Consider the following 26,987-nt stretch of genomic DNA (forward strand, 5'->3'; position numbering starts at 1 on the left):
CAAAAAAAAAAAAAAAAAAACACAACCCGAACTTTAATCATATAATAAATGCAATACTGAATGGTCTTGTGTCTAAACCAGAGTACCAGAATACAACTGTACCTTTTCAGTTTCTTCTTTTTTTCTTTTTTCCAGTATGGGGTACTGCATCCTTTTTGTCCATGGTCTGAAGAAGCTGTCTACATGGTTAAATAAGTGGAGAATTACTGTTTTGACCCTCTTCGCTTTACTGCTGCTGCTGTTCTCTTGGAAGACCGTGAAACAGAATGAAATCTGGCTCTCAAGAGAGTCCCTTTTCAGGTATGAGCAGCCATGTGAAAATACTTGCGTTTTTGTATTGTTTCAAATAAGTTGTACGTGTTTGTTGCATGGAGTAAATAGTTTGCTTTAGCTCAAGGACTGGTCCTGCTATTAAAGCATTGGTGTGATTAATATTTTGATTTTTATATATTGGAAAAAAAAAAAAAGGAAAAGAACATCATCATCTACTTTCTGTTTTCTGGCAACTGTGCAGAAACTGGTGTCAGCACTTTAGATGTGTACGCACAAACTTTGGTTCTAGCAACAGCACTTTTAAGACACTCTGTTTTTAAATAACTTCAGTTCTGTAGATTTACCAATAATGTAACGCTTTCTTTTTAAAGACGTAGCAGAATTTTGCTGCAACCCTACAAAACACCGTAGTAACACTATTGAATATATCGAATTTTCCTTAGCAATGTTCTTAACGACAAAAATGAAATGCAACAAAGTGCCAAGCTTAATGTACCATATTTCATTTTATTTGATTACTCTTTGCCAAACAGCTCTCTTTACAACCTCATTTATATATATTTTTTGCATCGAAACAGACTGTTTCATTTTGTGTTTTGCTAGGAAATGTATTGCATTTGCCTCCAGCTGCTTTCAGCAGTTGTCTAATTGTGAGGTAATTGTAGAAACACAGGTGATTTGCACCCCGGTTGCTTAGCTTTATTTTCTAACTTATTGGCCAGAGCAAAGTTTAATTTACTCGGCGCTGAGGAGTATGAAATTACTTTTTATGTGTGCTCTTCAGTCTTCAGGACGCATTGTTGAAGCGGTTGGAGCTCTGTTAGTGGGAATTAAACAAAAAATAAAAGCTGGAGCAGGGTTTTCTTCACTCCAGCGTGATTCATTGCCCCTCTCCCCGAAGCACTGTTTGCTGTTCAAACACTCGAAGCCATGGTGACTGCTCTGGGCTCTCGCAGCTCCGTGCTGAACGTGGTCCCAGTCCAAGCCATTAGGCCTTGGTTCCAGTCCGCCACGTGAGCGGTGGCCACTCGCAGGAAAGGCAGACGGCTTTCCAAATTGGATCGCTTTCTCTTGTAGAAAGGGGGGTGGGCAGATGGCAATTCCATGCGTTGTGTTTCAGGCATCGTCTGGTGTCACGTAGCACGCAGTTGTGGTCACCTGGGTTTAAGAGATGAAGTCAAGCTGGAGGAGGAGAGGAGGCATCTCGCACTGGGGAGCACTCTGGGGATGGTACGGTGTGTCCGGGGGTCTGTCACAGAAGAGAAAGCAAAGGTTTCATCTGCCTGATTGGATGCAAATAGGCTTGTGTCCATCCTGCCTCCATTCAAAGCAGGGTGGACTTCTGCAAGACAGATCAAATTCAGAGACTGTGCCGCTGCCTCAGTGCAGTACTAAGCCAGAGCTTGCACCTTGCCCTGAGCTGGGGATTTGTTGGCTAGGGTTGAGCCAGCTTGCTCTTCAGCTCAGCTCTTTTGGGGACGGTTCTAGCAGGGAGATCTGCCCCAGACTTTTGAGGAGAAGACAAGAACGTAGGTGTGCTCCTGCTGGGTCACCCGGTGCTGTGTCCTGCCTCTGAGAGCAGCCAGCTGCAGATGCCTAGAAAAGCAGTGTGAGAACAGGAGCAGCAGCAGCGATGCTTCCTTCAGTCCTTTCCCAGCTTGCAGTAATCTCCAGTTATAGACTTCCTGAGTCAGGAGTCAGATGCTTTTTTTTACATGTAACAGCCACCGATAGACTTTTCTTCCATTAATGTCTTTGACTGCTTTTTCAAATCTATTTATAGTTTTGGCTTCCATAGCATCCTGTGCACTGGGCTCCATCCTTAAATTACACAGTGAGTGCAAGAAGACTTCTCTGTGCTGTGAACATTCTGATCACCTTGTTTGGCATCACCTAGTCCTGGTGTTCCGAGTGAGCAGGGAGTAACCCAGCAGCTTGGCATTTTTCCTGTGCCTTTCGTGCCTTTACAGCCCAGCCTCTCCCCTATTCCCTCACCAGGGCTGCCTCTCTTTTGTGCTGGAGTCTGCTGGTTTTGAATTCTCTGTATGTGGAAGCTGCTCTGCTTCCAAATCAGTGACTTCTGATCCACCTTGTCACTCTTTGCTGGGTGCTTTCAAACTGTAACATGTCCTTTTGAGAAGGAGACCAGAACCACGTACACCTTTCAGGAGACATCTGCAGCACAGTAGCATAGGGCTGTTTTCTGGTTGTTGCTCTCTACTCCTTTCCTATTAATTCCTAATCTTCCACTTTCCTTTTCTGACCACTCCTAAGCACTGGCTGATATTTTCACAGCACTGCCCACGTGAACTCCAAGATACCTGTTGTGAGTGGAAACATCTCATCTACAGACATCAGTCTGAACTTGTGCCTGTACCAGAAGTGCATTGCATCTGCCATTTTTTTTTCCAGCCTTCAGTGCTGTGAGATCCTTCTGCAAGATTTTGTAGTTCCCTTTAGTTCCTGCAGCATGATTCATGTCGTTGTCATCGGCAAATGTGTTGCCTCCCTGTTTGCTCCCTTTTCCAGATCCTTTGTGAACATGTGAAGCAGCTCAAGTGGCAGTGCACGTCTCCTGGAAACCCTGGTTGTAGTCTTCTCCAATTATGAAAACTGTTCACTCTTTACTTGCTGTCTTTCAAGTAGGCATTGATTCATTCACAAGAGGACCTTTCCTCTTATTCCATGATGCCTTTAAGAAATTGAAGTCTTTGGTGAGGGATTTTATCAAAAGCCTTTTTGAACATTTAGGTGTGCAGCTCTGGGATATGTGTTTGCAACCGACTAGGCTATATTTAGATTTTCACAAAAGCTTTCAATGGCTTTAGTACCATGTCCCTTTTGAGCCCATCAGAGAACAACAGATCCATCCCTCTAACTTCTTTCTGCAAAATGCAAGGTTAATTCTTCCCTGATGGATTAGTGCTCTCCAGAAGTGTGCTAGGTCTAGTTGTATTACAATTTATCCCAAATTAACTGGAGTGGAAATCAGACTTGGTGGTCTGTCGCTCCCCATATCCTTTGGCTGGAAGCAGATAACATCACGTTCATCATCCCCCACTTCTCCAGTGCTGAGGCTCATTTAAATGATAGGTTGCATACTGCCGCTAATTGCAGCTTCACATTTGATTTCCTTTGGATGAATACTGGCAGGCCCTATGGATTTGTAAGTGTTCTTGGGGTTGATTTGTTCGAAAGATTCTTTTAGTGCTGCTTTAGTTTGAGACAGTGCTTTGGACTTGCCCCTGTGAGGAAGTTCACCTCTCCTGTGGTGAGCTTTTCTGCTGTGGCCTTTTTGTCTTCAAGCATTACTTTTAGACCTCCATTGTATATTGGCCTCAGGGGATTTTTGGCAGGTTTCCTTTATCTGATGTATCTTATTATTAGTTTTGATGTTTTTAGCATTTTTTTTTCTTAAATTTATTCTAGTCTTACTTCTAGTTCTTTTTTTTTTTTCCCTCATTTCTTGTAGCCTTCTTTATTATGTTATTTAACCATGCTGGCCTGATATGTGTTATACATCTATTGAGAGGCTATAATATGGTAGGATGGGAAGGAAATACAAAAGAAGAACAGCATAGCAAGAAGATAATTTCATCCCAAGAGTGGGAGATCTTGTCTTTGGGGCAGGAGGAGGCTGTGTGTAGGATGAGGTGGAGAGGAGGAAAGGAGGGAGAAGTGGATGGAGGTATGTGCAACAGCAATAAATTAGAAATAACAGAGAAGGAAGAGGATATAAGGAACAATAAAGCAGTATGAGAGAAAATAATAAGGAAACAGCAAATCTATAGATGGGGGAAAGGAGACATAAATCAACCTGCTTGGTCGTTTCTGTGTGTGTGTGTTTAAGAAGTATGTGCTGAGAGGATCCTTATTCACATTTTCAGTTTTCCATTCTTCTTCTTTCACTTACTGCTTTCATTAATTACTGATTTTTCCCTCCTAGCTTTTCCTCTTCACTTCTACTTTCAATTCCTCCATTTACTTAAATGTGTTTGTTCAGTGTCGATCTGTCTCAGTTTCCTCGGTTCTGTTACACCTGCTTTTTCTACACTTTTTTTTTTTTGTCCCTGGGAGATGTAGATACATTCAACATGTTACCAGTTTTGTGTTTTGAACCCCTTCTTGTCTCATTCTCAAGGCTTACCGTGCTTTGACATGATGCTGCCAGTGTCAGCACCATCACCTCTCTGCCAGTGGGTTGCCACAACTCTCCGTCTCCAGTGTGGGGTCCAAGTTTGCTAAATGCAGAAATCCCTTGGGGTCTTGGCTCCCTCAGGTATGGGAGAGGGTGAGGAAATGATACATCTACACATCTATGCACAAGCACGTGTGCAAGGACTAAATGAGAAGCAATTGAGCCACAAGTATAAAAAGCGGCCAAATTTATAGATATAGCCATTTGAGGCAAATTATTCGAGCAGATATTGAGAAGCCCCGAGCAGTTTGTCCGACTGTATTGGCAGGTGGGCAAGGAGAACTTGTTTGTTAAATATTTAGGGAATTGCCCTGTGGAGTGAAAGCACCAGCCAGGAGGTCAGGCTCCAACTGCAGTCAGCATGAATGCCTCAAGTCAGGGCAAGGGAGGTGAGGGCTGCAGGCTAACCTCTGCATCCGCTGTACCGACCTTTTCAGGGCTTGTGAAGCTGCCACGTTTCCTATTGCTCCTGGAAAGCATTTGCGTGCACAGCCCGCATTTGTGACAGTGTCTGGAAGTGCAGTTGTAGCCAGCAAAGGAGCTGTAGAAAAGTGGCTCTTAGTCAGCAGTTCTCCCTCCCCAAGACAGGTCTGCTGCCTTCAGTAATGTGACCAAAAAAAAAAAAAAAAAAAAAACAAACAAAAAACAACAAACAAACATAAAAACAAACAGCCAAAACCAAAAAGAAACAGGAAAAAACCAACAACAAACATACAAATAACTCCAAAGGCGACATTTACTGCTGTGTGCTTTCCTTAATTCTGAAAGCCAGCTCAGCTGAGAAGGGCAACTCCCATCACATTTTGTGCATCTTCTGTGGAGCTGTTTGAAGAGTCCAACGCTGGCATCTGTGAAAATCAATGCAAGGGTAGGAGGCCAGGGAAGGCAGGTGTCTGTGTCATCCAGAGAACAGCTTGCTGGAGAGACTTTGTATTGGTGATAATGACTCCTGAAGCAGAGGAGATCCCATCGGTCTCCCAAGGCTCCTGCTGATGCAGGAGAGGCCAAATTTCATTGCGGAGGGAGCACTTTTCATATGGAAATTGGCAAATCAATGAACTCGCTGCCCTGCACAGAGCCACTTTGAAGAGCAGGACAGGCACTGAGGAAAACAATAGAGAGGATCACAGGAGACTTTCTCCAGCTCAAGTGGGATTTGGGTGAGGACAGCGTTTGGGGTTAGAAATGCCAATGGTATGTAGTTTCTCTGCATTAGGACTAACAGGCTTTCTCCTTTCCATGGGGAGGAAGTGTTACGTAAAGCAGTTTGCCCACTGTTTATTTTCCATTTATATCATTTACTGCTGTCGTAGAAGTCAGGAGGGAAGGAAGTCCTCCTGAGAAGTGACGTTGGATCTCAGTGGACTTCTTTCTGGCTGGCTGGAGAGTGGTGCCATGGGTTTTCAGAAGGGCACGTTTGTGCTGGGCTGGGGACGAGGGAAATAGGAGCATTTGGAAAACCGAGCTGGAAAAATAGATTGAAATTGTGAGAGGCTGGAGGCTTGCGGAAAGCAGAAATGGAAAGCCATTGTATTCTGCTTTGTTATTTATACTCCACCCTTTCCCTCTTGGCTTTCTTTATGGACATTATTGTTTCCTCCGTCAATGAGCAAACAGTGTTCTCAGCTGGTTGACAATCAATTAGCAGAAGTGTTTGCCTAAACTCTCCAAAAAAATCCACTCCACGTCCAGCGCCGTGTTTGCTACTGCTGCTGACAGTTCAGGGATGCCAAGCGGTTAGCCTCAGTCAGTGCTGTGTGTATTTGCAAAACCAAACACCCCCCTTCTCGCCCATGCAAGGAGAATAAATAGGTCAGAGAGCGTGAGTGGTGTGGTGCAGAAGAGAGCATCGTAAAACCTCGAGCCCAAACCCGTTTCTGACTTTCCTATGTCATCCCCACCCCCAGCAGAAGCACGCAGATGAAAGAGCTTTATTAGTGACGTTTTAATAGATGGGACCGGCAGGATTAATAATAAATTCTATTTAAAGGGAAACAGCCCAGAATTAAAATATTTAAACATATGCATCTTCCAGTTAGAAGAGTATCTCATTAGGACTGCAGTGCTTGTGCATATGTAATATACTTCTCACCATTAACTCGCTGTGCTCTGGTGCAGCAGGGGCTCTGTCAGAGCTAACAACTCATGGCACACAGCTCTGAGATGGTAACAGTTCTGAGTCCCTGTCTGCGCCTCTGCCTCTAACGCTGCCACTGATGTAATGTGAACCTTTCTGTATAAGAATTAATATTCCAGTAATGCCCAGAGGTTGTAAGTGTGTAGTTAATAGCTCCCAAGGCCAATGGAAATTAACACAGCCATAGCAGTCACACATTACTTGCTGCTAGTGCAGTATATCTTTGTGAAAACTAATATAGAAAATCATTCTCTTAAGAATAGCATCAATTAACTGATTTAATTCAGCGATTAGTCACAAAATGTCTTATTCCTGTAGTGCTCCCAGTAAGTAATTTGGAAGTACCTGATGATTAGGAAGCCAACTGCAAGGTGTATTTTTGATTTCTGCAGGCAGACCATGGCTGTGTTGTACTGAACTCTGCAAGGCAGCCGTGGGCGAAGCTTTGGAAGCTCTCACAAGTAGGCATTAGCGACGCTTGATACCACTGGCTGCAGATAACCAAAAAGACGGCATATTTGCTACTAAGACTGACTCTCCAGCACCATTTTAAAGTGAAATCCCTCACACAGGGGTTTTGGGCATCTGTGGGTACATTCTCGTCGTTGTAGAGGCTGTGTGCGACCTCATCTTTTTGTGGTTAACTTCGTTGCCCATCACAGTTAAATGGCAGAGACATACAAGGCAGAGCAAAAAGGTTTGGGGATGTCCTAATCCCTGCGCTTCCTACTTGCGGCAGGAGGCTCCGACCTGATGGGAAGGAAAAAGCAGCTGGCAGGATTCTGCTTGTGAGCGAGGAGCAGTGCTATTTCTGCTTTTACGTGAACAGATTAATCCATCTTTATTTCCCATTACCTCAGAGAGTTCCTATTTATGTGCTGGAAAGGATTCCCCTGTTAAACAGAGTTCTGACTTCTCTGGGTTCTTGCAGGGGGAATATTTCCATGGTGTACGTGCTCCTGTGATTTCTTTCTATCTATAACCTTGAAAGAGCATTTCCTCTGGCTGTGCAAGGCGTACCTTGTTTACTGTGCTCTCAATTAAGTAAATAAGCATATGCTTGCTCTCCTCCTTTTGTCTTTGTGCCCTCATTATTAATTCCAAACGTTCAGTCCAAGCTGCCTGGCAAGGAAGACGAAGGGGAGGGATGGGTCGGCTGTGCGGCCACATGTCCACAGTCACATAACACGAGAGCGTGCGACTTGCCAGCTAAGGGCAAGAGCCCCATCAGCCCTCAGCTCCTGGTGCTACTCTGCTCAGTGCTGTGCTGCGTGTCTGTGCGAGCTGGGTGCTCAGAGCATGCTGTGCATCCCCTCTAGTGGCTGCTGCGTGTGGAAAAGGTACCTTCTGTCTGGTACCTCCAGCTGACAGGCTGAGATCAAGGTTTTCATAAGGCGCTTCGTGACAGCCAAGTTTAAGCAGGGCTGGAGATGAGTGATCCTGTTACAGCTATATTATCAAAAGTACCGCGTACTTTCCCTCCAAATATTAGGCTTTTTAGAGTCTTTCAATGTAACAAATTATATTTTGAAACACTACAGTACCTGGCCACGGGGTGTGTTGTCATGTTGGTGTTAGAGATGCCCATGGTGCCAAGGCCAGGTTGGGTGAATTGCTGCCACGTATTTATGTCCAGCAGGGGCATGTGGTGTGCCAGTGCACTGCACAGTTTGCATGTGTGGGCCAAGCTTGTGGTTGTAACGTGAGTTGTGCTCGTGGAAGTAACAAGGCATTCGAAATATGACCAAACTTTCCTTAAAGAAGGAGCAGTGAGAAAAAGCTTGACCTTGGGGGAGGTGGTGTAACCTGGCCAGCTAACACCATCCTGTTCTGTTCCTCCCCACAGCTCAGGAGTGAAGACTCTGCCCCACAACGCCAAGGTGCACTACAACTATGCCAACTTTCTGAAAGACCAGGGCCGTAACGTTGAAGCGATCTACCACTACAAAACTGCTCTCAAGTAAGTTCCCTGAAGCCCCGGCTGTGCTCAGGCTTTGCTGTGCAGCCTGCTGGCAGCTCATCCCTTCCCAGCGAGGGCTGCCTGCTCCTTACCCCCCATTTCCCTCCCTGGAGGCAGCTCAGCTTTCGGAGGTTGGGAAGGTTCCTTGGCTCGGTGTTTGTGTCTCATTAAAGGAAGGAGCCTGGCTTCCCTCCAGCTCCGCGTGCGCCCGTGTGTGTTTGTGTGTACACTTCAATATATGAGATATAAATGTTACCATAGCTACACATTGAGCAATGAGGTGTCATTTACTTGGCTGAATGTATGCTGGTAAGCGGGAGGTAGTTGTCATAAATGCATTTTCGGATTCCTGGGCCATTTATCTTGGTAAATTGTTAATGGTGCATGCCTGGAAAATGCCTGCTCTGTAGCCATCTGAAGTAGAGCAATAATAATAGTACTTACTACTTGTATTGAGGCTCCTGTCCACAAAGCTTTGCAACAACACTAAACTAATTGATGCTGACAATGCTCCTGTGCAGTAACAGGGTAAATACCATTACCATAGTTCTGCAAAGGGGGAAGCTGAAGCAGGAAGGTGGGCTGCCTGGCCCATAGACACAGGGTAAATCTGGACCAAGGGCAGGGCTGTAATACGTAACTTCTCCTGGCCCGGGCCATGCACATGGTAGGTCCTGGGATGGAGGGGGGTGGTAAGGGAAAGCAAGTATGGAGGGTGCAGATAACACCATCGGGAAAAAAAGGCATGTGTGGAAAGGGCAGACAAAGTCAGGAGTGGCTCTGGCAGCAAGAACAGAGCACAGCACAAAAGGGCATGTCAAGAGGTACAAGAAATACTCTTTCCTGACGTGTGGGAGGAAACGCTAGAAATTACATCTATGTTTTGTCGTCTTGCCAGTTGACGGCAGAGTTATACCAAAGGCTCCCCAAGGGCTCCTAACCCACCCAGGTGAGCTGGGAGGACAGGATGTCATTGCCACTGAGGTCTGTGTGAAACTGGGTGAAGGTGATTTTTAGCTTTTTGAGTAGCATCCTGTTCTCTTTTACCATGCTGGAGATTTAGGAAGTCATTTAGAAAAACCTCCATCCTATTTTTTAATGTTTCCAGGAATGGAAAATTCAGCACAACCATCAATAAATTGTACTGAAGGTTAATTACCCTGTCTTTTGAAAATGTCCTCCTTTATTTTTAGTCTGATTTGTTTAATGTTGTTTCCAGTCATTAGATTTGTTTACACCTTTAAATGCCACACTGATCAGCTCCTCCCTTAATCTGCTCTTTGATACAACAAATGGATGTAGCTGCTGGCACTTTGTGTTGTGCAAGTTTTAGCAGTCATCAAGTCATCCCTGTAGCTCTTCTCCAAGCTTTCTCCAAGTTGCCAGAAAGGGCCATTGGAAGTTAAAAAGAAGAGAGACTAACAAATATTTTCCAAACCCTGCAGTGCACTTGCTAGTATGGAGAGTAACTTCACAGCTTTCTGTTCCTGCCAGCATCGCCTCTGCTTGTGGAAATGGGAGTTGCTGACAAAATATTTTGTTCTTCTCTAACTCAGCAGCACCCATTTATTATAATTACAATGCTGTCCTCTGCTCTGCAGTATTTCAATTATGAAAGAGTCTGTTTTGAGAACTGACTGCAAACATGTCCTCAACTTCATTAGATAGCACAGTTTGTACTGATGGTGTTGTTTACACAGCACCCGAAGCCCTGTCAGGGCCTGGAGCCGCACAGAAGCACTGGCCCAGGTACTCCATATCTTAGTGGGCCATGCTAGTGTTCTGGTTGCTTTGGTAACTTCAGGGTTTGTTGGCACTTCCGAAAAGCCATCCCCTGTCCCCCCTACCTTGCATGTTTGCTATCAGACCTAGCAAGGCCTGCAGTGCAAGCCAGAAGCCTTTTCTGCCAGCTCCTTGGTCCCACCACCTCATCCTTCCGTGCTTATGCTTTCCTTACTCCCTCTCCCCAGCCCCATCACTGGGTGTTGGAGGCTGTGTAATATGCAATAAAATAGAGTCATTAAAGAGTGTAGTACGTTTTCCTCTGGAGCGTTATGTCCCATGTTTTCCCTTCAGACATACCCCTTCTGAAATGTCTGGGGGTTGTGTGTAGGCCTTACTGAGTCATGCATGATGGCTGTGCTGAAGCAGTGGAGAAGGGGATGGATGTGGGACAGGCAACCTGATGGTGGGTACCTGAAAGGGCTTTCACAGATAAGAAAATATGTAATGTCCAAGCTATTTTATGCATCCTCATAGGCTCCAGCTTTGCACTCTCTGCCCTGACTGTAGACCAATTACTCTACAATTAAAAAGAAGGGACTTCGTAGCTGTACTATCCTTAACAGATTTTGATGATTCTGAATATTTTTGGCCACTGGTATGACCTGAAAATGGAAGAGTAGCTGGGAAGCTGAAGCAGCACTCAGGCCTTGAATTTCTTCATCATTGAGCGGGCAGACCAGCAGCTCGGCACTAACACCACCAGCTTCTCAGACATCCCCCCAGGTACCCCTCACCAGGTGTCTGCTCTCTTGGTGAATCCGAACGGATCCACGCTCCCAGGTGATGGAAAACACAGCCCAGTCAAGAGGCTTAGCAGTGTGGCAGCAGCACCCTCAGAAGGATGGGAGATCAAAACATCATGTCTGCCTAGCGTGGTGAGAAGCAGTGGGCAGATCGATAGGGAAATTAATAAGGAGATGGAATCAATAGGGAAGCAGGCTGCTGCCACCGCCACCCGGCAGCTTCTGGGAGGTAGGGGAGGGAGAGCAGCATCGCCCATAGCAGCTCTGTCTGAGGCACGTGGCTCATTAATCATTCCAGCTCGCTCCTAAAGCCCGTGCCAAATTGCAGTGTAGGTTTGCTTGATCTCTGGTGAGTGAGTTTAACTGTTTGCTAAACAAAAGTGATCCTGTCAGTATGCGCTTGGCTGTTTTAACCGCTTGCAATTACCATTCCACCAACGTAATAATGCGTTTCCACTTGCTGCTTCTCTGCCAGAAGTGTCAATTGCCATGTTGCTGTGCAGTGAAGTGGCCTAATGCTCCCGTCATGTGGGCAGGTGATGTTGTAGCTGTAGCTGTGTGAAAAGACATTGAAGCACACATAAGATACATAGGGAAATAACAGCATTTGGGAGCAAATCCCGGGAAACTTGATCCCCAGTGCTTTAATCATTTACTCCCATTTCTGCCTTCAAAGGCATTTTGCAGGCAGGATCCACTGCTGTCATATGTTGGTGTTTCTCTGTTAACTTCAGATAAATGGTGGAGCAGAAGAACGTGCTTCCTCTGACAGTCAAACTGCAGGGCGTATTTCCAAGGCAAACTCTGCAATTGATCCCTTCAGCCCCCTCTTGATACACTGTTGGTGTTTGAGACTCATTGCAGATGGACACTCAAAAGGCAGCGGAGCAGCCAGTGATGCAGCGTCTTGACGTAGCTTGGTTTAGGTAATTAGTGCAATGCAATTATGCTGCCCAGGAGTGGGGGCAATGAAAACTGAAATGATACACCAAAACAGAGAACAGCATTATCATTTGAGAACGCAAAGAAAAACAAACAAACAAAACAGTTTTGTGTATGCAGGAAAAGTTCCTCATGTGCGTCAGGTTCATGAAAGGCAAATGGAAGCACAGCCTTCGGAACTGCAAAATGAGTTATCCATAAAGCAGATTTTACCAACAGCTGGCATTCTGCAATTGGAGCAATGTTTTATAAGGCTTTTAGCTTACCTTCAGCAAACCAATAAAAACACACTGCTGGGTTAGACTGCTTTGGTGGTTTGCCTGACATATGGTGGTGACCCCAGGAGATGCTTGATATTTTTCTGCAAAAAGCAAAGGCCAGAAATACTCTGTCTGAGGTGGAGTTGACCATGGCTACTCTGAAAGCTAGCCTGAAAATTCTTGCTGCTGCTTCTGCTGCACATTCGCTGCTGTTGCTAGGAATTTCAGAGACCTCCTGTTGCTGGTGATCAAATAGAGCTAGTTTTATCTGAAATAAAACTTGTCTTGCCACTCTCATGTTTGCAAGTGAGAATGCAAGGTCGTGCAGCCTCACACAAGTATGAAGAATATCTGTGATGTGCTAATGAAGATATTTTTGCTGTTGTTGATAGTTACCAAGCTCTTGTCCTGCTTCTTCCCTGGCCTCATTTACTTGATGTTGCTGTTGAGACTATTTTATCACTCCTTAGGAACACATATATGCTGACATGAAAGAAAAACAGAAGAGCCTTAAAACCGATTTGACCACCATTCCTTACGTCTTTTAACAACAAAGGGGGGGAAGAATATTCCCTTCCCTGCTACAAGAGAACTTATTTAAAATTGTATTCCCAAAGCAGCTCCATCTTATCCTCTGTATTTCTGTGACCAGCACTGCAGAGTACTGCTCATTGGCATGCCATGTTTGCTGCCAGGGTTCTGCTTCCCACAGATCTCTCTTTAATATGAGCAACAGCAGGTGGGGATGAAGGAGGTTGCTGGGTTTCTTGGGTGCATAAACATGCTAATAATAATCCAGTGCTGTCCAAGCTAAATTGTTGTGACAAGTGAAAAGCTGACATCTAAAATTCCGTGTTTGCACTTTTGGACATAAAAAACATATAGATTCACCCTTAATTAAAAAATGTCACTGGAGTAATTATGTTTAATAGTGGGTGAGAATGAGTTATCTCTGATTGAAGCCAGATACTGTGACCATCAAATGACACAAAATTGATGAGTCATAAATGAGTTATTTCTGTATAACTTACTTTTGCTTGATGAAATGAATTGGAGAAAATAATTGAGACTGGGGCAGCTAAGAAAGGAAAAGTGCTGGAAAGAAGGTTAAACAGTGAGCAAGCCCAAGAGATGCAGGAAGAGAGAGAGAGACAGAGAGCGTCATCTGGCCCTCCAAGCCTCCCTTCTCCCTTGTGTTAGCCTCCAGAGAAGGGAGCCTTGGGGCAGCAAGCAGCAACCCTGAGGCTGGCTTGCTGTGTGGCTCAGGGAGCTGCTCAGATGCTCGGCCTTGAGAGAGAGGAGAGGCTGGGCCAAGAGGCATACCAGGCAATATGAAAACAGTTGGTGCCGCACCATGGGCAGGCTGGCTTTTGAAGAGCTTGCAAATAATATGGCTAAGGGCATTGCTTGCAGTGTGGAAACTGGGAACGCTGGCTTGTGGCACAAGGACGCATCACGAGATCATCCACATGTATACTTGGTACTTGAACGTAGGCTAGCTAGAGGAGGAGGCAGTGTGAGTACTGTACCCACATCCCTCACTGAGGAAAGAAGTTGGTGCATAACATTGCAGGAATGGGAGCAAGCTCGGTGGCTCTTTCTCCCCCCCTCCACTTTAGAAATAAAGCCCTAATGCTGCAAGGGAGACTCAGGTTTCTTGCTAAGCTTTCCCACACACCTACCCACTGGGTTTTTATATATCTTAAATCAACAGTATCTGGGGTTGGTTAAATTCAGTTAAATTACACTCTCCATGAAGTAAAAAAATAGTGTTCGTACGGCCCTTTATGTGTGCGTGCGCGCCTTGAAAATGCCTCTCAGCGTGGACTGCAGGTGGCCTTGGATACCATCTGCGATTTATTTCTGGAAAGAATTAAAATACCAGCACCATTTGTTAGCCTGTTTTTACAGGGAGTCAAAAATGTGCAGTGCTGCTTCGCTGCCGCTGCCAGGGCCGCGTTTGCTCCCGAAGCCCTGCATGCCCTTCTGATGGGCGGGTGGCTGGGGTCAGGCTCTTGGAGCAGGCCCTCTGGTCAGGCATTTGATGAAACATCTTCCCAGAGACGTAACAGAACTCCCTGTGTGAGTGTGTTACAGGCCTGAGACAGGCCCAGGCTGTCGGGAACATCTTTGTGAGGTGCTCTTCTAAACCGCGCCTTGCCAACAAGCTGCTGGGGTATTGATGCTCTCACATACGCACCTGGTGGCTGTCCTGAGGCGAGACAAACCTGGCGAGTGATTTTAATAGTAACTGATGGTTGAAAAGCCTGCCTGGTAATTTGAAACAGAGACTCAATAGACTTTACAACACGGTGCATGGGATGATGGCCAAATTACTTCAGCCAGCGTAATTTATTTTTGAACCTGTTCTCTACAAACACTAATCTCTGCCTCTCTTAGGATAGGATATATTTGCTCAATTATTCTTTTTTATTTTTTTATTTTATTTTTTTTTTTATCAAATACAAATCAAGATGCAGGCTTTTATTTACTCCAAAGCACACTGGTGTGAGTGCACCCATGAGCCCTGAAGCACAGGCAGGTTGTGTGCAGTGTGACTGCGTTGGCAGCAATGAAAGCTGGCTGTTTCTGCTGGGCTGGGCAGATGTGTAACTCCCTCTGGGGTGTAAGTATCTGTAGGCTGGGTCCCTTCCTAGGCTGTGGCTATTTTCATGGGTGTAGGTCCTTCTATGCTGTAATACAGGGGCTTGCTAACTTGTCAAAAGCATCTTCTTGGAGAAGAGCCCCTATCAACTGTAAGGACTGCTCTGTAACCTTCCGCAGGCACTGCTTCATTTCTCTGTCTGTGTTTGCAGGGAACCAAAAGCACATACATATCAAGGACTCATGCTAAAATATTTGGGGAATAGAAAACTGCTTCCCCAGTCAAGGTGCAATGCTTTTGTCTTACTGAGACGAGATCTATTTCAATTTTCACGTGGGCTATGCAGAGTTCCTACTTTTGGCTGTGTTTTGCAGATGTTTGTGTCTACTTTTTCACTTCTGGAAAACAAGAACCTCAGATTCAAAGGCTGTTTATTCTTCCCACAGCCATTTCTTTTCCCCTAGCCAGCTGCCCTTGCCATCATGGAAACTTTTGAGTGACCATTTTTTCTTGAAGAACAATCAGGTAGCACTGGTTATAGCTGTACTAAATCAAAGATTTGCCTTCTCCAATCCTTAATAAAGGGCAGCAGAAAAATTGGCTCCTAGTCAGTGTCTGTCGAGGATAGCCTTGAGCCTTTCTGTGAAGCTTTGGCAAAAGCAGGTGAGGTGCTATCCTTTATCCCCAGGCATCTGAATGGCCCTTCTGAGCAATTTGGGCAGTGATGGAGTGGGGCTGCTCTGATTTACACCACTGAGTGAGGCAACCCCTGGCCATCCCATGATCACGGACGGCACTATGGGGCTGTACTTACAGCTTCCTTTGGCACCTGGGAGCCCTAGGAGGTGACAGGCATCCCATCTGCTTAGAAGAGATATGTGTTGTTTTTCTGCTCCCTCATGTAACTGTTTCGTTGCAGAACTCACCCAAACTCGCAGCCTCCTGTTCGCTGCGATGTTTCTCTGGTTTCTGTCAGCACTCTGAAGAAGCCTGCACTGTTTGCTCTCTGTGTAAGGCAGGCATGTTGTGAATTATTAGTCCTTTGTTGGGCTTGAGTAGTTTCTGGGATTTTAAGGACTTACACAGATCCTGCATAAATTCTTTATGTGAGAGCAGAAGCAGGCAGCCCCATTTGATAACCTCGTGTTGCCTCAGCATCACAGGGAACATGTGAGTTTAGCAGGAGGGGTTTTATCTATTTACTTGCTTATGTTTAGCTGTGACATTGTTTGTCATAAAATCCTTTTTGTCCTTCTGAGCTCCAAATCTTTAGCTTTTGCCCCCACCCAAGCTTGAAGATGTAATGAAATACCATTTAATGTGCCACAGGCTTGTTTTTTTAATGTCATGCTTCTGGATATGATTTTCTTAAAACACATGCTGGGGTCAAAAAGTTCACATGGCTTTTGCCAATTTACAGGTTAAATCTATTCAGCTGCCCTTTTTTTTTCACGTCTCCGTCCTGCCGAGTTTTCCCTTGATGCTGGGGCACAGCGGGGCTGCCGTGCCCCGTGCTCTGCACACAGCAGCAGGCTTGCCCCGATGCTCCTGCTGCCTGCGAGCTGCCAGTAGGGCAGCCAGGACATCTCTTCCTTCCTGTGAGCCCTGGCTGCCATTCAGCACTTGCTATTTATACTGACTTGGCCTCTGGAAGTCCCAGATGAGATCAAGGTCCCCTTTTACCAGCTTCTGAACAGAACTGCAGAGTGTCTTCACCGCAGACGGCTTGTGCTGTGAGCAGCGAGGCAGTGGTACAGGAAAAGGACATTTCAGTGCTGTCACTTTAGTTGCAGGTCACAGGGACTCTGCAAGGCAGACTTGTGCCACACCATGTGGGAAACCATGGGAGAGGTGAGCACCATCTCTCAGTGTCTGTGTTGTGGGTGCTCAGTGCTCAAACTCAGGTGACTTCTGCCTCTTAGGCAGCAAAAGACATCGGAGGTGAGCTGGGGTACCCAAGGCACCTGTGGGGGACCCCAGCCCTTCAGTCAGTGGCAGGAGGGTCTGAAATAGATCAGGCACCCTGCTCTCTGACCATATGCAGCGTCACTTTGTGAACTGGTTGTGATCTTGGTGTCTCCATCAGGACCTGATCCGGTCCATGTAGTGCCAGCGAAGACCCTGGGATGCACAGGACCTCCCGCAGGGCAGCTGCTGCAGGGAAGGGGCCAAAAAATGCTCTGAGAGCTGTGGGAACCATGTCAGGGCAGGATTGCTCGCTCCCTGCCTCATTTCTAGCGTTGTGTCAAGCACTAATTCAGCTCGTTGCTGGTGAGATGCAATGGCAGCACTCGGGGCTGTGCTGCATACAGCCAGGAACCTCACTGCTTTGTCATGCTTTCGCTGAAGGAGATTATGCCTGAGGCTTTCAAAGGAACTGAAAAGCCTTAGATCTCTCACTTGCCTGGCTTTCAACAGGATTTCCAGGTTAAAAAAATAAAATAAAATCCCAGCCTGCCACAAATCTTCTGCCAAGCTGAAGGGTGTTAACTTTGAGGAAATATTGATGCAACTACTAGAACTCTTCAAGAGAAACAAACTGCTGCTTAATATTGCAGGATTGTCTTTCCTTTTATAAAAGGAATTCAAATGCTGCAAATTGAAGGTCTTTTGGAGAAAAACATAGGATCTGGCTCGGTGACCTATGTCACATAAGGGAGCTTTCAGGACAAGGTGCCACGCTATCGTGAGGCCACGGCCCGTGTTGTTGCCACTGCAGGATTGTTCCCTGTGGGATGACTGCTCTCACAGCTGCATCAAGTCAGGTTTTAAGTCAACCTGATGTAGAGCTTTATTGAGAACTTATGTAAATACATGAAAATGAGAGTGATGTAATATTCAGATTGGAAAATTGGCTTGAAATCCTATACCGGAGTAAATATAAAGTGGGTAGTATAAAGATTTGGCATAGGTGGAACATTATTGACATAACATTCTGACTTTTGTTGGCAAAACGGTGCCAATAAAATATCTCAGCATGTGTTGGAACGGGGCAAAATGTGTCTGAAAAACAAGTTGCCACACTGCCGGCAAGCAACAGGGCTTGGCTAATGAAGGTTTGACTCTGCACACTTAATTTGGCCGGAGTCGGTCTCCGGCTGCTGAGCGCTGCGGTAGGGTCGCACCGGCACTGGACGGATGGAGAGCAGCAGCTGGAAGGTGTCCAGCAGCATGAAGGACTGGTGAGAAAACAAGGTCTGTCACAGGGCCCTCAGCCCCTCTTCTCCTTTGGCCAAGGCAGAGGTAACTCCAGCGGGTCGCTCACAGCAGAGGTAATGACTCGCAGCTGCTGCAGAGGTGGAGCACTCGCCGTGAACGCCAGGTTTGGATGGAGGCATGCTTTCATCCAAAGGTGCTGTAACAAAAGCCAGGCACGCTGCTGCGTCTTCCCACTTGCTGATTTTTCTCTTGGGCAGACAAGAACATGCTTGGAGGCTCTTCGAATGTTTTGCAAGGTGATGCAGGCAGGTTTTTCCTTCCCTCTGCTGCCGTGGCATGGCCGTTAGGTTAATTATGTCCCGTGCTGTTTGTGGCTTTTCTGATGTCCTTAAGGACTTGTGTTTCAAGTCACTGGGAGGGAGCACGCTTTGGACAGGCTTGTCACAGGTGCTCGGAGGGTAGCACGAGGTTGGGCAGAGCTGCACGGATCCCAAAAGCTGTTGGTGCAGCCCTTTCTGTGCTGTTTGGGGGCATTTCCATGGATAACTGTGCTCTAGCCTGGCCACATCCCTTTTGCTTTCTGCCCCTGCACAGCGATGGTTGTGCAAAACCCATGTAACACTCAAAGAGCAAGCGGGGAGTTGTCATTCTGATGCCTTTTGCCCCCTTAATACCTCTGGCACCAAACCAAGGGCTGTTTAAAGGCAGGACTGAGAGCAGAGCTTGCCAAGTGTTTAAGTGGTCTCTCTACATCTGAATTAAAAGAATTAAAATTCTTGGCGGATTATAGGTTGTATCCATGACAACAAATTCCCTCCCTTTCTCTTTTTTTTTTTTTTCTGGAATCAGCTTGTAGTATAAATATGTTGCCAAACAAAACCATGCATTTGTTTTTTTATAAACTAATGTTTCAGGTAATAACAGCGTTAAATTAAACAGCAAAATAAGTGGTCTTCGGCATTATGATGACTGTAGATGTTTTATGCCTGGTATCGTCTTATAAAACTAAAAATCTCTTGACTGTGCAAGTCAATAAGGCTTTTGTTCAATGGTATTAGAGGGAAATTTACTAGCCTGAAAGAAGTGGGGATAATTATTAACAGGAGTTCTTGTGCAGTGTATACCTGTAATAGTTAAAGGGAAAGCTGTTTAAATTTATTCTGACAATTGCAGATACAGCACTGGAGGAATCATTTGAATTATTCATTCTGCAACAAGGAAACATCCCACTTGTCTTCTCTTTAGAAATGAAATCCCAGTCTGATTTAAAATACACGTTAAAATATATAGGCTTGGTTTATTTATTTATTTTTTTTTTCATTTTTATGTAATTCTACTGTTTCGAGACTTCTATAATAATTACCTGTGAATGTAGGTTTTGGAAGAAAATTATTCTGATTTCTGAAAGAAATGAGAAATTGATTTTTTTACATGAACTGCTTCTTGTGGAATAAGTTTAATGAAATTCAGCTTTCTTTCATAAATAATGCAGCACTTGCATTTGATTAGGTGAAGCCTAAAGGAATTTCTTCTTAATCAGATGCATAGCAAGAAGGATATTGCCTGCAGACTGTTACCATTATCAATGGTGGTGGCAAGGAAAACACAGCTCTGTGTGTGTCCAGACAAAAAGCTTTGTTTCTTAAGAGAAGTCATAAAACAACATATACATTATAATAACTGATTCTTTGCAACTCCGAGTGTCCCAGCTATTTATAAAACAAAGTCTGGGCTCTGCGTATTGTTGTCGTTGTGGCATGAAAGAGACTCCAGGTTAACCTGAGACCTCCTTGTCATGGTAAGGTGTTTCTGAGTCTTCCGAGAAATAAATATGCATGGAGAACAGGCAGTCTGTGCATCAGAGAACCTGCAGTCGAGGTAGACATCAGGAAGAACTGGGGCCAATTTTGGAAGTCTCAGAAAACAGCACAACCCTCCCAAGAGCGTAAAAGTGAACAACAACAAAAAAGTACACGTGCTTCCATTCATAAAAAAAGTAGCTCAGATAGAGCAAAAAGCAAAACACTTTGCAAATGGTATATCTGCAAATTCTGCAGAAACATTTTCTTTAGTACACGTTGCTTTAATTAGTCACCTGTGGTCAAGTTTTATGATGTTCTATAAATCCAGCCACAAGACTTTGTTCTACTCATTTTTTATCCCCAGGAAGCTACTGATAGCAGCGGTGGGTGTGCATGAACGGAGGGCAGCCTGAGTAAGGCCATTAGTCCTGTAGTCAATGTCCATATTAATAAATAAAAAGGGTCTGGGCCCCAGTCTCCAGCCTTGGGGCCAACTGGCATAAATCGGCCTGCAAGCATCTGAGAGACAGGGGCTGAGGCCACGCTGGCTTTTGGGACCAGACCCTGGCCTGGGCTCAGCCCTGGCCACTCCTGGGAACAGTTTGAGGGTGGTGTAAACCTGGTAGGGATCGTGGCAGCAATAAACAGCGTGCATGGTGATGGGCCCAGGCGCTGGCTCTGCTTAATTTACTGGGGGTGATGCTGTCCTAGGGCATGGTTACGCTCTCTGCTGAGCTCACTTGAGTGGCATCTTGCTCTACTGCCATAATGAAGTAATTTTCCAATAAAAACTTTAAAAACTGAACCTCAGTGGAAAAGCCCAGCACCACTGCCTTATCTCGCTGCGCTCAGATTTTTCTCTTCACATTTGTTCGGATATGTAAAATTGTCAATGTTGTAACTTCTGCAGGCCAGATGCTAAGCTGGTTTAAGCTGACAATTTATGCCAGTTGAGGTTCTGTTTTTTTTTCACTTATATTCCTTGGAAAGGGCAATGAGATGTAAGGAATAAATGTAAAACACAAGAAATAGAGCCCAGGATCCAGGGGAGATGGGTTTGCATGCTGTGATGTGCTGTCGAGAGGTTTTAGCGCTGAGCTCAGAAGTGTATTTATGGAGCTGCTGGTCAGAACTGTGCAGTTTAAAGGTGAAATCAGTGCTTTTTTTTTTTTTTTAATTTTGAATTTTCATTCCTCTCCAAATCGGTGCAAGCAAATCTCCTGGGCCGAAAATGTCATGGGAGCACTAGAGGCCAAGAGCAGAATAAATTTCTGAAAGTTTGCGAGCAAACGCATCAGGTTTAGGGCTGTAAAATATTAATCTGTTTCTGACTTTCCCAAGAATTGTCTGAAATACTTCTGCCCACTCATACATCAAGCGACTTCATGTCAGATATTAGAGCTTTTTTTATACACGAGGACTGACAGAAGTGATGCTCAGCTTTTATCATAGCCAAATGGAGAAAAAGGCTCAAAAATTATGACTCCCAAATCTTTCTATTTGAAAATAATGTCAAAAGTCTGTGGAAGAAATGGGAAACAAGTCTGAGCCCTTGGTTACTTGCCTGAAGGTAGATAGGACATACTTCACTTAAGATCCTGGTCGAGGTATCACACAGAGCTGTGTCGTACATAGCGAAGAGCAAGAAAGCCCGGGCCTTTCCATTGCTTCCCTGCTGTTCCTGAAGAAAGTTTCCCCATCCTGCTTCAGCTGGGGAGGCTTAGCCTAGCTGGCCAGTGGATTTTAGGGCCAGGGTAAGACTCAAACCCTACCCTCATCGCCTTGTCTTTCACTGACCCTTCTCCAAGTACAGGAAGGTTTTCACATCCAGAAGTGCTTCAGACGCTCTGTGTAGCTTCACTGGTAGAAAGCGATGCTATTTCTGTGGCAACTGCAGTCTAGCCTTGGATTTCTTACTCCTCTGTAACAAGATCAATGAAGGATCTTTTCAGAAATCACTTGAGCAGTGAATGCAGGTAGTGTAGTGAATGGTTGTGTCGCTGGACAATGCAGACACTCAAGGCAGTGGCTAGTATGTGTAAGATGCATCTAGGGGTTAGCAGCAGCAGAAGTGGTCACCTCTGAGAGACAGGGTGCTTATCTGGACGTGAGGGATGTTGGCAGAGCCTGTAGAAGTTAGGTATGGTGAGTGGTGCTCATTACATTTATCTGCCGTCAGTGTAATAGGCTACGTTCTAAAAATATATATATATGATGGCATCTTTCAATGCTTTCTCTCCTCCGGTATGTGGTTTTGCAATCTTTGCCTGCTAGATTTAGTGTTGGGTGGAAAACTTTCTTCTTGCTTAGTTGTAGGAAATATCCCGCATTTGTTACTGGCTCACATCCTCTTCTCCTGGAGTTCCCTCGTGTGTTCCTGGCTGCGCCCCCAAATAAGACCCTGCCAGGATCATTTATGTGCCGTGGAATGAAAATGTGACTGATACAAGTGTTGCAGCAGTGTATAAAATGCTAAATTATTCACGGTACTTAAGTACAGAAAATCCCATGGCTGAACTGACATAATGAAAAACTCCAGGAAAAAAAAAAAAAAACAACACACACACAAAAAACAAAAAACATGGAAATTCTTAGATTAGAAACAGCCTCGAAGTTTAGAGTTAGACTGCATTATAGTCTTAGTCTCTTCTTCCTTTAAATGCCCCTCCTCATGCCATACCCTGGGCTATCATAGCCAACCACTTTTAATGTCATTATCCACATCTCTCTCCCATGAATTACAAAGCTATTATCCACACTTTACAAACAGGGACCCAAGACAAAGAATTGCCAAATGACTTGCCCTGGTCTGAAATAGAAAACATGCAGTGGCAGAAGGATTTGGGACCGGGTCTTCTCAAGCAGAAGCCTTGACCCTCTTAACTCACTTCTTCCCTGTCATGAATAAAATGTCCATTGGAGGAGTTGAGTGGGCAGGCACCTGTACAGCATTTCATACCAGAGCATCGGAGGGGACTCTGGACACTTCTCACACAGCTGGTCTCCCCCCCTCTGTGGGCTACCTTTTTGTATTTGTTTCATTATCAGAATGAACCTCAATTTTCACCCATCTGTTATGCAGAGGGTCCCGGGTGCTAAATCTCTCCCTGGATCGTTTTCACCACTGGAGTTTTCTGGTGAAAAACCTACAAACCAAACCATTAATGCAGGAGCGCGACTTTGCCTGAGCATAGAAGCAGCTGAGTGGACCATAAAGTACGTCTTAATTCATGGAGGATTTTAGCAGAGATACACTGGGCCCAATGTGTAATGTTAAACTGAAATGGGTAGATTTAAATTTCTGTTTTGATGAGTTGAAAGGAGAACTGGGTGTTAAAAAAATACAGAAACTCAGGAAATTCATATTGTTGAGCAGTCTGTTTCCAGATTTTTTGATCATTTTGCTTGGTTCTGAAAACATTATTCAACAGCTGAATACAAGTTTCACTTTGCCCTTTTTTTATTATCACTTTTGTTGTGGGAAACAGATTAAAAACACACAATTAAGCAGTGCGGTGTTGGTTTCTGTATATGTCAAAACAAATTTATATTGGAAACATATTTTTGACTAGGTAGTTCCTACTTATTCAATAAGCATTTTGAATAAAAATGTTCAGGCTGCTCTACTCATTCTGCCTCTTAATTGGAGGGTAAAATAAGTTTTCAAAGCTGTTGAGTGTTCTCTTCTGCCCTGGAAGCATAAAGAAACTGTAGGAGAAGATCTGATTTACAGTCTCTTTGGGAGTTGAGAAGGTTCCTCACGATCCCATCAGGACCTGCAGCAAATTAAGGGAAGATGGCTTTTTCCAGCTGACATCCTTCCCAGTACGGAGTGCCACAGAGCAGTGATGGTGGAGCTAGTGACCTGAGCTTTATGTGTGTCAGTTAATGAGTGTGCATAATTCATTATTTCCTTTTTCCCAGACTGTACCCTCGTCATGCAAGTGCTCTCAACAACTTGGGGACGTTGACCAAAGACGTTTTGGAGGCAAAGGACTACTACAGACGGGCCCTTCAGTTAAACCCTCAGCACAATCGAGCTCTCTTCAATCTCGGCAACCTGCTCAAGTAAGTTGAATGCAGAACTGGGGCCAAGGAAATCCAGGTATCTCCATACGCACGTCACCAAAGTAGGTTTTCTGCCAACTGGTGAAGGAATGGTGCTATTTCTTACCGGCAGCCAAGGCTGCTGGCACAGAGACAAAGCTTAGTCTGGATATCCTTATGCTGTCTGCCAGGTCAGTTCAGGTGCTGTTTACAACGATGCTTCAGCTGGAGGGCATTCACTTGTTCCAAATTAGGCATCAAAAAATGAGGTGTCTAAATCCAAACTAGTCACCTGGGATTTCCATCTCAATGGAGAGATGTGAACCTTTCCAGTGGAGCAAGCCATGTTGCTCAAAGACAGGCATTTGATACAGATCTAATGAATAACACATATCCAGCAAATCCCTCCCTGCAAGTTCCCACTTCTCCTCATTAGCTGTAACTGGAAGGTCAGATGTGTAGTTTAGGCATAAATACATAACTCTCGAGATGCTCAAAAGGGCAGAAGGTTCATCCCATTTCAGGGGGTGGGGTAGGTTTGGATTTGAGGGGAAAGCAGGTTTACATCCCTATGTGGTTACTTTACTGAGCTAGAAGACAAGTTGATCAGTTCCTAATCTGACTCATTGTTATGTAGAGCATTAGCTTTTAGCAAGGAGAATAGCAATCATAATCATGCAAATTAATTTGACTAACCATATCTAAAGGCTGAACTTCGATCTACAAGAGAAGCTTTGCTGCTATGTTAAGATCTGTCAGAGGTACAATTAAAGCAAACAAACAAAAATCTCTATTCCTACCCTTGCTTTTTTGCACCAGCAAAAAATACCCATGTTTTTGTCAAAATAATATTAGTTGGGTTCCTTTCTTCCCTTCCTCTCTTTCCTTTTTTCTCTCTTTCCTCTCTTCTTTTTCTTTCCCTTTCCCTCTTTTTTTTTCTTTTTTTTTTTTTTCTAGCAGAACTGAGTAAACAACAGCAGTAAAAAGCCACTTTTGCTGATATAAACTGCACCTGTTTTGTAAGGGGATATTGCTGGTAACAGGTCTCTGGTAAATCCTTCAGAGCAGATTGGGCTTTAGTGTTGGGCTGGTTATAAAGTGGCACTGTCTCATCAAAACACACTTGATCTGTCTGGTTCTGAAATGTCACTTCAAGTGTGAGTTTATGTGAAGGAAATTAAGTGGGTTGCTGAAGTTCTGCCTGGTCTGTTCAGTAACAGAGAAGTTGCCAGAGTAATATTACAAGTAAACCTGATGGTTTGGGGTTAGAATATGGCAGATGTGTAGAAAGGTAAGTTAGTGCTTTACTGGAAATACAAGAAAGGTAAAGACAGCCTTATTACAAAAAAAAATCGAAAGTCTTTGTATTATTCATGAGATTTGGTTGATTGAAATTAATCTTAGGTGGCAATGCTGTTTAAATATATATATATATATATAGTCCTTTTAATCCATCACGTTTGTCTTAATTACTATTCTTTGATATTTTTTTTAAATATGAAATGTTAATACAAAAGGACATAAGCCTGAAACAGCATCAGGACATTCTGTGTCAATAATGCTTTAATCTGGTAAGTTGATGGGCTCGTATGACCCAGCATATGGGTAGAAACTGGACTTGTTGCATTGGCAAAGCACGAAGGAGGCATGTGGGAAATTCTATTAGAACTGCTGTTTGTTTTGTTTTGTGTGCAATATGTCATGCTTTTCCTAAAGTGATATTTAAGTTATTGTGTGTCCCATCAAATTCCATGTGTTCTTCATCCTCCTGTGATGCCACATATTGTGATAAGTTAAAGGTGTATGATACTTCTGCTAAACTCTTTAAAAGAAAAGTGCTCAGGTTCCATTCTCCCCTTTCCCCACACCCATTTACTCCTATTTTGTGAACTTATTTTAGGTTTCCTAAGCAATCTATTGCACCTGGGCACACACAGAGTATTAATTATAATAGAAATGGTATTCTTATCTCCCTGTTCAGCTTTAAAAAAAGCTGCTCAAAACCAGGTAGAGTTCGTGGTAGAGGGAATAGCACGTGTGTAAAGCAGATGCTGTGTGAGCAGATCTTGCATAAATGTCTCCCCTAAAGCGGTAGCTCAAACCCCCTTGCTAGCACCTTCCTGGATCATGCATCAAATTTGCAGAGAACATGAGGTGACATGTAAGATGACCACATGAGAAAGAGGCAGACATTTCAAGGTCCCCATTCCTATAATTTTGATTTTGTGTGCATTTTTTACCAAATTATCCTTTTATTCAGCCATATAGGAGACTGTGATTTATTGGAAAGAGAGACCAGTTCTGTGCTGTGTATATAGGGCAGGCAGTATTCTGCAGATGCTAAATGCTAGTATAATCTAGGTAATGAATGAAAATCTGCAGAATATTGCAGGCAGATACTAATTTCCGGCTGTGCTATGAGACATTATGAAGGGTGTTTTGATTTTTAAGCTTAGGGCAGAGAAAGGATAAAAGGTCAAGAGATGAAAGGATATTCTGTCCTCTTTACAGAGGCTTCGAGAGTATACAGATCAGGAAGAGCCGCATCTGCAGCACCCAAGGCATGTCCAGTAACAGCATTACTTGTACTGGGACACAGAACAAAATGGCCTGGCACAGAATTTTGTCTCAGATTCTGCCAAGTTCTGTACACCCACCCCTGCTCGTAGTGTTGAAATCCAATTGCAGATACTAGATTTTACCTCTGGAGTGCTGAAAGGGGAACTCTGGGGTTTTGGAAGGATGGGATTGCTGTTCTCATGTGGGTATCTGCTGCTCATTACTCCCTGGCTATAAGCTGGCTATTCAAACATGTTGTGATTTAAGCTTGACTAGAAAATTGTTTTGGACAACAGAGTGGAAATTTTGGGTTGTTATTATGTGTTGTTTTTTTTCTGTGGATCCCCTAGATGAAAAAGAGAGATTCCATTTTCTGTTTGCACATGATGAAGACAGCTATGTGCCAGAAGATGAATGTTCTCAGGAACCATTGCAGGATGAAGTCTGAATAAGCCTCTGGTTTTGTTTACTTATTCTAAAATAAAGTTGTATGTCATCATTTTCTTGCCTACTATAA

At 44.4% G+C, this 26,987-nt stretch overlaps 1 protein-coding gene across 1 annotated transcript in view; it reads left to right on the forward strand.

Annotated features, from left to right (window-relative positions):
* The window catches only part of TMTC1 (transmembrane O-mannosyltransferase targeting cadherins 1), a 146,807-nt gene that overhangs the window by 99,495 nt on the left and 20,325 nt on the right, over positions 1 to 26,987 (forward strand). The window contains exons 10-12 of the mRNA XM_032191571.1: positions 136 to 300; positions 8,455 to 8,568; positions 23,789 to 23,932. Of these exons, the coding sequence (XP_032047462.1) occupies positions 136 to 300; positions 8,455 to 8,568; positions 23,789 to 23,932 (423 nt within the window). The remainder of the gene's footprint in view (positions 1 to 135; positions 301 to 8,454; positions 8,569 to 23,788; positions 23,933 to 26,987) is intronic.

The sequence above is a fragment of the Aythya fuligula genome, chromosome 1, assembly GCF_009819795.1.
Source record: "Aythya fuligula isolate bAytFul2 chromosome 1, bAytFul2.pri, whole genome shotgun sequence".
Classification (NCBI taxonomy): Eukaryota; Metazoa; Chordata; class Aves; order Anseriformes; family Anatidae; genus Aythya; species Aythya fuligula.